At 46.4% G+C, this 13,544-nt stretch overlaps 1 protein-coding gene across 1 annotated transcript in view; it reads left to right on the plus strand.

Moving 5' to 3' along the window:
* The window catches only part of CERS3 (ceramide synthase 3), a gene marked incomplete at both ends in the record, with an annotated part of 38,203 nt that overhangs the window by 9,845 nt on the left and 14,814 nt on the right, over window positions 1–13,544 (plus strand). Inside the window, 6 exons of the mRNA XM_080651581.1 lie at window positions 2,427–2,545; window positions 4,577–4,634; window positions 5,788–5,838; window positions 6,406–6,498; window positions 8,874–9,002; window positions 10,638–10,744. Coding sequence (XP_080507707.1) covers window positions 2,427–2,545; window positions 4,577–4,634; window positions 5,788–5,838; window positions 6,406–6,498; window positions 8,874–9,002; window positions 10,638–10,744 — 557 coding nt within the window. The remainder of the gene's footprint in view (window positions 1–2,426; window positions 2,546–4,576; window positions 4,635–5,787; window positions 5,839–6,405; window positions 6,499–8,873; window positions 9,003–10,637; window positions 10,745–13,544) is intronic.

Below are 13,544 nucleotides of genomic sequence, written 5' to 3' on the forward strand. Positions count from 1 at the left end.
AAATTGTGCTGCTTCGAGATCCGGGTATTCCCTCTAACGACGGATTCCCAAGCTGTAACGGCAGAAACGGCGGCGGTGGCACATGTGGGGACCACATGACTCCCGAACAGCGCTGAGTGCGTGGCGCTGAGGATGCTTCTCCAGCTGTTCCACGCGGCCTCGCAGGCAACAGAGGCACTCAGCGTGCACGGCGCCGGCTCCGGCGGGTTAGCACAGGAGGGTATACAACGTGGTATTGATGAGGCCCACGCCCTGTGCACATCCGCTTCCCAGGAGGGTTCTGAGCCATGACTTCGCACCATTCTTTTGGGCCTGTGTATGTGCAGCTGCGAGTCCGTTATTTACACACGTGTGTACGTCTCTCTATATATATCTCAATAATGACTTCAAGATGTATGGGGAGTGAGCCCTGGTGACGGCCCAACGGCCGTGGCCAACGGATCAGTTATTCTGCTGTTGATACAGTGGGGTAACGGCAGCACTGAGGGGTTAGCCAGCCGTGGGCAAACTATGGCCCGCGGGCCGTATCCGGCCCGTTCGGCTGTCCTATCCGGCCCGCGGAGCCGAAAGAGCGGAGGGTTCTCTTGCTCTCCCCTCCGCTCCTTTACTTAGAATTTATATTAGTTCACACAAACACTCCATCCATGCTTTTGTTCCGGCCCTCCGGTCCAGTTTAAGAACCCATTGTGTCCCTCGAGTCAAAAAGTTTGCCCACCCCTGGGTTAGCCCCTTCCCCGGGCGAAGCCGCAGCGAGAGCTGATGCAGAGAAAACACGTGCATCGCTCCGGAGGAGCTCTGACAAGCGCACGGCCCCGGGAGACGGACGGAAAGCCCCTCGCTGAGGTTCATGAAGGCGCTGCAGTTTGCTCGCCTGTCTCAGCCTTAGATTCCGACTTTTCAGAGCAAAGCGCTCTCTCGTTCCGTGGATGCCACAGGCGAGCGTGTGAGAGCCAAGGAGGTGGGCCATCCTCTGCTCTCGCAGAGGGCTGGCTCGTAGGCGAGGAGCCGGGTCTCCTGGCCCTCACGCAGGCCTCTCCTCCGGCCACGCTGCTGCTCCCCGAGGCTCCCCTGGTGTCGGAGCTAAATACACAGGCTGTGAGGTCAGACGGCGGTCCAGACTTCGGCTCTGCTGCAGGCGGAGTGGAGCCGGGCAGATGAGCCACTGTGTGCCTCGGTTTCCCCCTCTGTGAATTGAACATGATAACATTGCTGATCTCACAGGGCTCTCCTGAGGATTGAATTAGGTTATTTTTTATGGTTTTTTAAAAAATTGACTTTAAAGAGAGAGGAAGGGAGAGGGAGTGAGAGATAGAAACATCAATGATGACAGAGTCATTGATCAGCTGCCTCCTGCACGCCCCCTACTGGGGATCGAGCCCACAAGCCAGGCATGTGCCCTGACCGGGAATCGAACCGCCATCTTTTGGTTCCTGGGTCGATGCTTAACCACTGAGCCCCACCAGCCGGGCAGTATTTCTTGTACTCACATTGGAAAATGAAAGATCAAGAAAGCTAGTGCCTAAAAAAAAAAAAAAAAAAAAAAACAGAGGTTATTTCATTGTGGAAGTGGAGGGTGGTGTGGGTTAACACACAGCCTGTGTGGAGAGAATGCAACTCTGAAACAGACCGGGTCTGCTCAGTCATTTCTGTCTCCTGCCTGTCTGCCTGTGAGAGCTTCAGGCCTGTGACCTTGGAGCTAATCCACTATCCATTCCGTTTCCAATTTCAGTCATAGCCTGCAGCTTCTGCTGCCCAGAAGAGAAGCAGTCATCATTTTTATATTCTGCAAGCATGACTTTGATGATTGGAATTCTTTCAGATCAGATTGAATTAGGCTCTCCATCTGATTCACTGTGAGAGTGACAGCCAGCACCTGTGTGAGCTGCTCCTGTGTTGTCTTCGGGAGCTATTCGACCATAAAGTAACGGAGTATGCACCAGCCCAAGTTCTAGTCCCCACTGGGCTACTGGCTTTCCATCTTGTGCATTTACTTAAACTCTCAGTGTACCAGTTTCTCACCGGAACAACGAAGAGATTGGGTTTGAGCGGCATGTTAAGCTCCGCCTCTGCCTGGTCCCTAGGACGCCCGACATAACATTGAGCTGAATGAGTGAGCGCGCTATGCAGCCTGAACGTATGTGTTGCTACTAGCTTATGGAGAATTGATCTCTCTTTGGAACTTAGGAGTTCTGGGATACTAACATTCTCTGTGGTTTTGGGGGGCATGGTGTGTGTGTGTGTGTGTGTGTGTGTGTGTGTGTGTGATCCATAAACAAAAGAGGTAAATTCTCTGGCTCGAGTTTGAATGCTGAGTCCCTCTCCCCTCCAGTGCACCAGCGCTCGTAATCCAGTCACACTATTTCTTGACCGCCTGCCAGTCTGACTCTGCTCTTCATCACTCACCCACCCGTTTCATCCCTTTTCAGGACGATGTTTATGGCCTGGCAAAGAAGTGTAACCTGACTGAGCGCCAGGTTGAAAGATGGTTTCGGAGTCGGCGGAATCAGGACAGGCCTTGCAGGATGAAGAAATTCCAGGAGGCTTGGTAAGAAGGACAGTTCCAGCTTTTGAAGTGCTACAATTTTTTTTAAAATATTTTTTTTATTGATTTCAAAGAGGAAGGGAGAGAGAGAGAGAGAGAGAGGGAGAGAGAGAGAGAAACATCAATGATGAGAGAGAATCATTGATCGGCTGCCTCCTGCACGTCCCCTACTAGGGATCAAGTCCGCAACCCGGGCATGTGCCCTGACTGGGAATCAAACCGAGACCTCCTGGTTCATAGGTCAATGCTCAACCACTGAACCGTGCTGGCCAGGCGAACCCTACTTTTTTCTCTGTCAAAACAATCCTGGAAGACAAGCTGTCATTCAGCTTATGTGACCATGTTCAGGAGACACTCCTGGCCTCAGAGTCCAGACCTGTACTCCAGCCTTTTAGTGCTCCGCTGTGTGAACTGGGAAAACGCCGGTGTCCCGTGTCCACAGTGGGAATATGCCCACATTCCCCTTTCTTAGTATGTGTGGGTGTGTTGATGAAAGCTCTGTTCCTTACATTATACAAATGTAAGGAACAAATGTCATTCTTAATAGTTCGTTGTTGCTTCCGCAATCATTAACTAAAATAGCAGTAATTAAAAGAATTTACTTTGCAAAGCTATTAACATACACAAATGTAGAAAAACTGACCCACTCCTCCGTACCACAGATATTTTTGTGGGTTGATCTTTTCACTCTTCCTGAGATATATTGACATACAGCACTGTATACAGTTAAGCACACAGTATAATGACTTGGCTTACATACACTGAGTGGCCAGATTATCATGATCTCTGAACGCATAATAATCTGGCCACTCAGTGTATATGTATGTATATATATTAGAGGCCCGGTGCATGAATTCGTGCATGGGTGGGGTCCAGCCAGCCTGTCCAGGGGGAGGGGACATGGGCGGTTGGCCGGCCTGCCTGCTGGTTGAACTCCTGGTCGAGGGGACAATTTGCATATTAGCCTTTTATTCTATAGGATAGACACTGAGTGGCCAGATTCTTATGCGTTCAGAGATCATCACAATCTGGCCACTCAGTGTATGTTGTGAAATGACTGCCGCAGATTTAGGTTACATCCTTCGTTTCATAGAAAAAGGAAAAAGAAAAGAAAGTATTTTCCTTGTTAGGACAACTTTTAGGATCTACTCTCAGAAACTTTCAAATACACCATACAGCAGTGTTAAATATAGTTACCATATTATATATCACATTCCTAGTGCTTACTGATCTATACCTACAAGTTTGTACCTTTTGACTGCTTTCCTCCAATTATGACTGAAGATCACTTCTGGAGTAAATATCAGACATTGTATAATTTCATTAGTAAGTATTTTAATATATATCTCTAAAAGATACATACCACAGTAACTTTAAACGTAATTGCAATACCAGGGTCATACCTTAAACAATTTATTTCATAACAGCAAATATTCAGTGTGTTCATTTTTTCCTTACCTGTCTCAAATCTTCCTGACAGTGTGGTTTATTTGAATCAGGGTCTAAATAAGACCCATGCATTACAGGTGGGTTGTGTCTTTTAAGTCTCTTAATTTATAGGTCTTTCTCCATCCATGACAAAAAGATAATCTTTCAAAATATGCTTTTCCAAGGCAAGACTAAGAAGTCAGGCCACACAGAAACCTCGTCACTGGAACTAAATGGGGATAAAAGAAATGATTTGATAATACATCAAACCATCATTTATTGTGTGTTAGGAAGTACGCTAAGCAAATAATAATAATAATAACTGCCACTTATTGTTGTTTACTTCCTACTAGACACTATGATATGTATTTTTCATAAATTATTTTCAATTCTTTTTGCATTTTGAGGCAAGTTTTGTTTCTGTTTTACAAGTGAAGAAGGTAGGCTCCCTGTGGTTAAAACTGACCTGAAGTTGCGGCCGTCTACGTGGCGGTCTCCTGATAGCTTAGATGGAGCTGACTGCAGAATGCTGGGCTTCCTGCCGCACCAGCTGTGTTTCCCCTCCAGTGTCCACCTCCCTTACCAGACCCTCCTTTCTTTTGGCAGCTGGCGATTTGCATTTTACTTAGTGATCACTGTGGCTGGGATTGCATTTCTTTATGATGTAAGTTGACTTTTTGATATTTTTTATTGGAACTTGTCTTTAATCTCTAAAATCCCTGCCCTTGATTCCCTGAGGATCTAGTGCTTTCCATGAGATAGCAGCCCGTAGCCCTCTCACCCTCCGAGGCCTGGGGAGTGGCCTTTCCTAGGCTGTCTTCCAGCGCCTCCGTTAAACTGTGCATCTGCAAAGTTAATCCTTAACCCAGCCTCTCCCTGTTTCCACTTAGGCAACTCATGCACCCACTAAGCTGGACTCCTGACAATCCCAGAACATGCCCGGTACATCCCCACTTGGGGATTTTAGCACATTTTCCCCCGCCGCCAGGAATGTCCTGCCCCTCCCATCTCTCTCTATCTGTCCAATTCCAACCAGCCTCATAGCAAATGCCACTTGTCCCAAGAAGACTTTCCTTACTCGTCCATCAAAAACTAAATCTCTCCTTACCATCTACATGAATAAAAGAGAAAGATGCAAATTGACCGTACCTTTGCAACGCCCACCAGCCAATCAGGAGTGAGTATGCAAATTAACCCAACAAAGATGGCGGGTTGATTTACATACACAGGTGCCGAGTGGCCAGGGTTGTTCCAGACTGCCCCAGCCACTCCGGGCCTCTGGGCAGCGTGGGAAGGCAGAAAGGTGGCTCCGGGCCAGAGCGAAGGTGGTGCTGGCAGCCAGGGGAAGGAAGGCCCATTCTTGCACGAATCTTCGTGCATCGGGCCTCCAGTTATGTAAATAATTACTAAATGATTGCCTTACTAAGTGATTATAAACTTAATAGTACATTGTTCATAGAAAATAAAAGACAGCCAGCTTTTAGAGACTGCTTTCAATTTCTCTTAAGATACTTTATTGCTCCAGATTATCTGATTGCTACAGAAGCAGTCATAGATTTGTTTCGGAAATCAGTTTGTTAGAAGAGGCATTCGTTTGAAATTATTTGCTCTGTGAGACAGGACTGGTTTTGGCCCCACATTCACTAGTCCAGGGTGTTGTATAGCGACATGTGTGGATACCTCCAGAGGGAGAGTCATGCAGCGGGATACCAAAATGCATCTTTCTGCGCCTGCCTGCCCCTATCCGTGCCATCAGGAGGAGCTTGCATTTTGTGCTGAAGCCAAGCTTTGATTCTGACAAACTTTTTTCCCCCCAGAAACCTTGGGTATATGACCTCGGGGAGGTGTGGAATGGCTATCCCAGACAGGTAAGGACCTCTGATGTAGCCCCCCACTGCTTCAGCCCTCAGACCCCCGATACTGTCCCCCCTGCGTTAGGTGTGCGCCACTGTCCTGCTCTGTCCACGTCTCTGCAGGCCTTTTTCTCCTTCTCTGTTGGAACGGACTCATCTTCACCCATCATGTGTCTCATTCTATTAGTCTGTGTACAGTTCATTCTGTGCTTGAGTTTAAATTTAACTATTTTAAATTTTATCTTCTATTTGTATTTTATCTTCTATCTTGCTATTTTATCTTCTATTTGTACCACCTTATGCGTTTCCCTTTTTTTAAAATTTGTTTTCTCTTCTTACATTTTTATGGGACAGTCAAGTTTTAAAAAATTATTATTCCACTTCTTCCCTTATATAGCTTTTCAGTTATGCATACTTGATTATTTTAGTAATTATCCTAGAGATTACCATATACATCCTTGAATTATTAGCATTAATACAGATTCAGGTTCCTGGGGAATGTTATGTTAATAGGTATAAGCAGTAGTTTTAGAGTTAAAATGAGTTACATAGCATTAAAGTGAATACTCTTATTTTTCTCAGCCCTTGCTGCCATCCCAGTACTGGTACTACATCCTGGAAATGAGTTTTTATTGTTCTCTCTTATTTAGCCTGGGCTCTGATGTGAAGAGGAAGGTAAGTGTCTCACTTACAAAGTTACTTTATTCATTATTTTTCCAAAGTTTTTATCCCCTACCCCAAATCTTAATCTTTAAATTATATTTTATATGTGTTAAGTTCTAGTTCATAGTTTTGTGGGTTTTTTGTTTGTTTTTTTTTTGCTTTTTATAACACATAGAATAGTGCAAATTATATTCATACTTTGGTGCCTAGGTAAGTATTTGTAGTGGAACATTATATAAACACTAGAGGCCCGGTGCACAAAATTCATGCACTTGGGAGGGGGTTCCTGTGCCCTCTTGCAGTCCCGGAGCCCTCAGGGGATGTCCGAATGATGGATATCCTTAGCACTGGTGGTCAGTGCGCGTCATAGCAACCAGTTGTTCCACTGTGCGGTTGATTTGCATATTAGCCTTTTATCATATAGGATTAACACTGAAGCTAATTGAGTCATTTTCTCAAGAAATAGAATTGAAAAAAATGATTGTAGGTATATATATATATATATACATATATATATATATACATATATATATATATATATACACACACACACACACACACACACCTAAATAATACACACACACATACATACATATACATACACTCAGGTAGGTTGATTCTGTAATGATTCTGTCTTTTTTGATTTCTTGAGGCAATAAAACCTTTGATTTTCTCTTAGTAGTTGATTTTTCTTTATCATGTACAAGGTGCATTGAGTCTTTTTAAAAAATTAAGTGGTAGATATATGTCATATGTTTATAAACACATATCTTCGGAGACGTAAAACGGTTAGGAGTTGGGTAAAGCACAGACTCTGGGGTCAGATTTCTTTGAATCCCTTACTTGACCCTCACTAACATCTTGAGCTAGATGGTTAAACTCCCCAACCTTGATCTCCTTGTCTGTAGCACGGAGTGGAACAGAGTTCCTCTCTGCGCTGGTTGCTGTGGGGATTAAGCAAGTTAAACCACATTAGGCACTTCCTGGTATACAGTAAGTGCTCAATAAATTAAGCTATTATTATCATCATGTTTAGTCTCTTACTTTGGCCACAAGGAAACTGAAATCTTTTAAGTTTTTTTTTAAAAGCACTTTTTTGAAATATTCACATACCATACAATTCACCCATCTAAAGCGCATAATTCAGTGGTTTTGAGTCTAGTCACAGAGTTCTGCCGTCGTCACCACAGTCAAATTTGAGAACATTTTCATCACCTCAGAAATAAATTACTCTCGCGGTCATTTCTTTTAACTCCCATGGCCCCAGGCAACCACGCATCTGCTGCTTGTCTCTATGGATTTGTCTCTTCCGGACATTTCCTATAAATGGAGTCACACACTATGTGTTCTTTTTGTATCTGGCTCCTTTTGCTTAGCATAGTCTCTGCAGAGTCTATTCCTGCTGCAGCATGTGTCAGTATTACATGTCTTTTTTTTAAGTGGTCCTTGTACGGATGTGCTGCATTTGGTTCATCCCCGTATCAGCTGATGGAGATTTGGGTTGTCTCCGCCTGTTTGGCTATTATGAACAAAGCTGCCGTGAACGTCCAGATACAAAATTTTGCACGGACACATGTGTCTATTTCTCTCGGGTACATACCTCCGAGTGGAGTTGCTGGGCCCTGTGGTGATTCTGTGGGTAACCTTTTCAGGAACTGCCAGCCACTCAACAAAGCAGCCGCCACTAACAGCAGTTTGCAAGGGTTGCAATTTCTCCACATGCTTGCCAACACTTACTGTTTATCTTTTCTGTTAGAGCGATCCTGGTGCGTGTGAAGTCGTATCTCCTGTGGCCTTAATTTGCATGTCCCTGATGGTTAATGAGGTTGAGCATATTTTCACGGACTTATTGGCCATTAGTACATCATTGCTGCAGAAAACCTTTGTGTTTTTATGCTCAATTGTGGTACCTTTTTTAGCCTGGATTTGCTAGTGTAGGTTATTCCGCTTTTATTTGTTATCTCTTTCAGATGCAACACCTCTTATTTCACTACGTCTGTTTTCCTTTTTGGAATTAGACATGGAATAAACAATACATGTAAATGTACACAGGAATATGGTGTGTGTGTGTGTGTGTGTGTGTGTACATATACCCAGTGTGGGTCTGTGGGAGAAACAGCAGATGCCAGGACTTAGATGACAGATGACAGGGGATCTCTCAAAGTTAAGTGACTTTATCAGTGAGGGCAATTCTTGTCCTATCTCCCGCACAAGGGTTATATTTAGAATTAAAGTGAAAGCATTTTACAAATGTTAAAACATGCAAATGTTACTAGTTTTTAAATCCTCCTCCTCCTCATCATCATCATTATCATCGTCATTAGTTCTTCCAGTGTTGGGAACTAATTGCACTTTCTTAATGGTTTCCACTTCCCCTCCTCCTGTAGGATTTTCTCGCTCATGTCATCCACCACCTGGCTGCTCTCAGCTTGATGAGCTTCTCCTGGTGCGCTAACTACATTCGCAGTGGGACCCTGGTGATGATTGTGCACGACGTGGCCGACATTTGGCTGGAGGTAAACGCTTGCCATTAAGACCCGGGTACCAATAGGACGTCCTGGGCTTCAGGGCCCCTCACAGGAAGAAGCATGTGTGAGGGTCCAGCAGGGCCGTGAGTCCTGAAAACAGACACAGTCTACAGATGTCTCTGGGTCCCCAGATCCTTCAAGCTCAAAGAAATAAAACTTTTGTTTTTATTTTTAAAATATATTTTTGTTGATTTCAGAAAGGAAGGGAGAGGGAGAGAGACAGAGAGAAACATCAATGATGAGAAAGAATCATGGATCGGCTGCCTCCTGCACACCCCCCAATGGGGATGGAGCCCACAACCCGGGCCTGTGCCCTGACTAGTAATCGAACCCTGACCTCCTGGTTCCTAGGTTGACACTCAACCACTGAGCCACGCCGGCTGGGCTGTTGTAGGATCTTGTTCTTCTAGATCTTGGTTCAGCAAACTTTTTGGTAAAGGCCAGATGGTAAATCTAGCATTGTGCACCACATAGAATCTCTTGTCCCATATTCTTACTTCTTCCTTTTTGTTTTTCTGTTCTTATACTCCTTTACAAATGGAAAACCATGCTTAACTCAAGAGCTGACCAGCTTTAGCCTGTAGACCGGCCTGGAATTCGCCAAACCCTGTTCCAGACGTAACCAGAAGCCATTTCAAAGCAACTGGCTGCCACTAAAACACGAGCTGTGTAGAGCACTTGGTCTCTTGTATGTCATCACAGTTAGCCATGCAAATCCCAGTCTGAAGGTCAAGGTGATCACATTCCCCCAGGGCAGCGGTCGGCTTAGCCACAGGCTTGTGCCTGGGTTTCTTCTCCACGTGCTGCCCCCTGAACGTGGCCACCTCAGCTGTAATCACCCCGCTCTCCGACCCTGTCTCGGTAACCTCCTGACAGTGTGACTACATTGGCCGGGACCTAAGGATTTATCCTACTCTGTTGCTTCTAAACCCTCCAGTTCAGCGGGCTTTGCTGTGTGTCCACTAGGAAAACAGTTGTGTTATTTAAAGGGACTTAGACATTGGAGATGAACATAAGCCCAAGGCTGTCCCTGCCAGCCCCCCTCCCCCCCACCCTGTCATTAACACCAAACTACTCAGGCAACCAGGCTTTCTACCCTTAGCTGTAAAAGGAGAAGCCCTACCTGACCCTCAGGGCATGTTGTAAAGTTGAGCTCATTGCTGTTAGAAGATGTTCTGAGGACCTTCGGTAAAAACACAGCAGAACAGCCATAGCTGGTTGGCCTCAGCGGTTAACAGACTGAAAGGTCGCAGGTTCAATTCCAGTCAAGGGCACGTGCCTCTGTTGTAGGCTCGATCCCCAGCCCTGGTTGGGGCGTGTGTGGGAAGCCACCAATCAGTGTGTCTCGCTCACATTGATGTTTCTCTCTCTGTCTCTCCCCCACCCTTCCACTCTCTCTAAAAAAAAATCAATAGAAAAAATATCCTTGGGTGAGGATTAACAAAAAAACTACACATAATATCACAAATCTTGTTTCATCTGTTTCCCCACTCACACTCCACCTTTTCCCCGATTGTTTGGAAGCAAATCCATCCCAGACGCTATATCATTTATAAATGTTTAATTTTAGAAATGTATACTAATATCATTTTATCTGAACACCATTTTTTTCTTTGTTTTCAGTCTGCGAAGATGTTTTCTTACGCTGGGTGGAAGCAAACTTGCAATACCCTGTTCTTCATCTTTTCCACCATATTTTTCATCAGCCGCCTCATTATTTTCCCCTTCTGGTGAGTAGACGGTGCCCTGCGGCCAGTCCCCGCGCCGAGGTGGCCTGGCACGTTGGTCAAGTTGGAGCCTTGTCCTTTCTTTCCTTGATCTCCAATTATTTGTGTCAAGTTCAGTGGGAGAAAGAACAGGAAGGGGCCCTTTTCACATATAATCAAAGCATAGCCACATGGCCGGTGTGGCTCCGTGGTTGAGCTTCGACACATGAACCAGGAGGTCATGGTTCGATTCCCTATCAGGGCACAGGCCCAGGTTGCGGGCTTGATCCCCAGTGTGGGGCGTGCAGGAGGCAGCCAATCCATGATTCTCATCATGGATGTTTCTATCTTTCTCCCTCTCTCTTCCTCTCTGAAATTAAAAAAAAAAAAAAAAAAAAAAAAAAAAATATATATATATATATATATATATATATATATATATATATGTATATTTATACTAGAGGCCCGGTGCATGAAATTTGTGCACAGGGGTGGGTATCCCTCAGCCCAGCCGGCACCCTCTCCAATCTGGGACCCCTCGAGGGATGTCCGACTGCCCTGTGGGATCGGGCCTAAATGGGCAGTCGGACATCCCTCTCACAATCCAGGACTGCTGGCTCCCAACTGCTCGCCTGCCTGCCTTCCTGATTGCCTGTAACCGCTTCTGCCTGCCAGCCTGATCACCCCCTAACCATTCCCTTGCCAGCCTGATTGATGTCTAACTGCTCCCCTGCCAGCCTGTTTGCCCCCAACTTCCCTCCTCTGCCGGCCTGGTCACCCCTAACTGCCCTCCCCTGCAGGCTTGATCGCCCCCAACTGCCCTCCCTTGCAGGCCTGGTCCCTCCCAACTGCCCTCCCTTACTGGCCATCTTGTGGTGGCCATCTTGTGTCCATATGGGGGCAGGATCTTTGACCACATGGGGGCAGCCATCTTGTGTGTTGGAGTGATGGTCAATCTGCATATTACTCTTTTATTAGATAGGATAGAGGCCTGGTGCACGGGTGAGGGCCAGCTGGCTTGCCCTGAAGGGTGTCCCGGATCAGGGTGGGGGTTCCCTTGGGGCGTGGGGCGGCCTGGGCGAGGGGCCTGTGGTGGTTTGCAGGCCGGCCATGCCCCCCGGCAACCCAAGTGGAGGCCCTGGTATCTGGGATTTATTTCTCTTCTATAATTGAAACTTTGTAGCCTAGAGCGGAGCCAAGCCTTCTGCTTGCTTCATGGCGGCAGCCATTTCTGTTGGGATTTATTTATCTTCTATAATTGAAACTTCATAGCCTTAAGCAGAGGCCAAAGCAGGCCAGAGCTGCAGAAAATTGGCTTCCTCCATCGCCGCGGCAACCCTAGCCTCCTGCTCTCTCCAGCTCCATGGCTGCCGCCATTTTTGTTGGGATTAATTTATCTCCTATAATTGAAACTTTGTAGCCTTAAGCGGAGGCCTGGGCCAGCCAGAGTGTGCGGAAAGCTTGGCTTCCTTCATCACGGGGGAAACCCAAGCCTCCCTCCTGCTCTCTCCGTGGCCGTAGCCATCTTGGTTGGGTTAATTTGCATACTCGCTCCTGATTGGCTTGTGGGCATGGCTTGTGGGTGTAGCAGAGTGATGGTTAATTTGCATATTACTCTTTTATCAGATAGGATATGTAGTTATATACATAGTGATAGATAGATCGTTACATATATATCACACACACAAAACTAACACCTGCCACTGTGGAAGAGGCTCGTGACAAGGGAGATAGAAGCTGTGACCCAGCGGGTAGGCTGCCCCTCCTCCTCTCTGTCCTGTCCATGAATGTGGATCTTCCTTGTGATGAACAGCTTTTCCAGTTATTCCAGTGAAATGTCCTTGGCCAGCTCTTTAAAGGAGAGGCATGTTCTGTGTCAAAATTATAGTGATTATAACCACCATTAATTGCAGGCCAGCCCCTGGGTTAGGCCCTCTGTCTGTCTTGGCACTAGTCTGCACAGCAAACCCGACGGCTCTTACGGCTCCCGGCTCACAGGTGAGGAAAGTGATACTCATTTCACTCTCCACCATCCCTGGTCCCCACAGTGGTTGCGTGTCCTTTCAGTGCTGATTGGATCTTGATCCCAGGGCTGGCAGTGGAGAACCCGTGTCTTCCCTGACAGCCATTCCTTTGGCAAAAAGCTTCATTCTCCATGTGTGGGTTGACAGAAACCAGGAGAAAAGTGGGAGGCAGCCTTTGATGGTTTGGAAGGAACAGTTTATCACCAAGCAGAGTTTGGGGCTAGCCTAGGAGACTCAGATCCTCTCAGCAGAAACCTTAGGGCTACTGAAGTTCCTGCGTTCCAGGGGCAAGAGCCAGAGACCAGGGTAAGGCCAGATTCCTGGTGGATGGACTGCACCCTTGACCAGCATCCAGGGAAGTCTGGGCAGAGAGGACAGGGCGCTGCCCTCCCTAAGGGAACAGCTGCATTCTTTTTATTTTTCATTTTTAATTTATTTCAGAGAGGGAGAGAGAGAAACATCAATGATGAGAGAGAATCATTGTTCAACTGCCTCCTGCACGCCCCTTACTGGGGATCAAAGCCACAACCTGGGCATGTGCCCTGACCAGGAATCAAACCGCGACCTCCTGGTTCTTAGGTTGATGCTCTACCTCTGAGCCACGCCAGCTGGGCACATCTGCATTCTGCAAACCAGGACTGCATGTCTTGATTAGACATTTTCTGGCCAGGAGAGGCAGAGGGCAGCGGTTAAGTTCACGGATGGAAGTCAGTCCTGAGTTCAAACCCTGGCTCTGTACTTACTGCCTGTGTGATCGTGAATAGGTTAGATCATTTATCTGCACCTCGGTGTTGTCATCT

This window comes from Plecotus auritus, assembly GCF_963455305.1.
Source record: "Plecotus auritus genome assembly, chromosome: 15".
In the NCBI taxonomy this organism is placed as follows: domain Eukaryota; kingdom Metazoa; phylum Chordata; class Mammalia; order Chiroptera; family Vespertilionidae; genus Plecotus; species Plecotus auritus.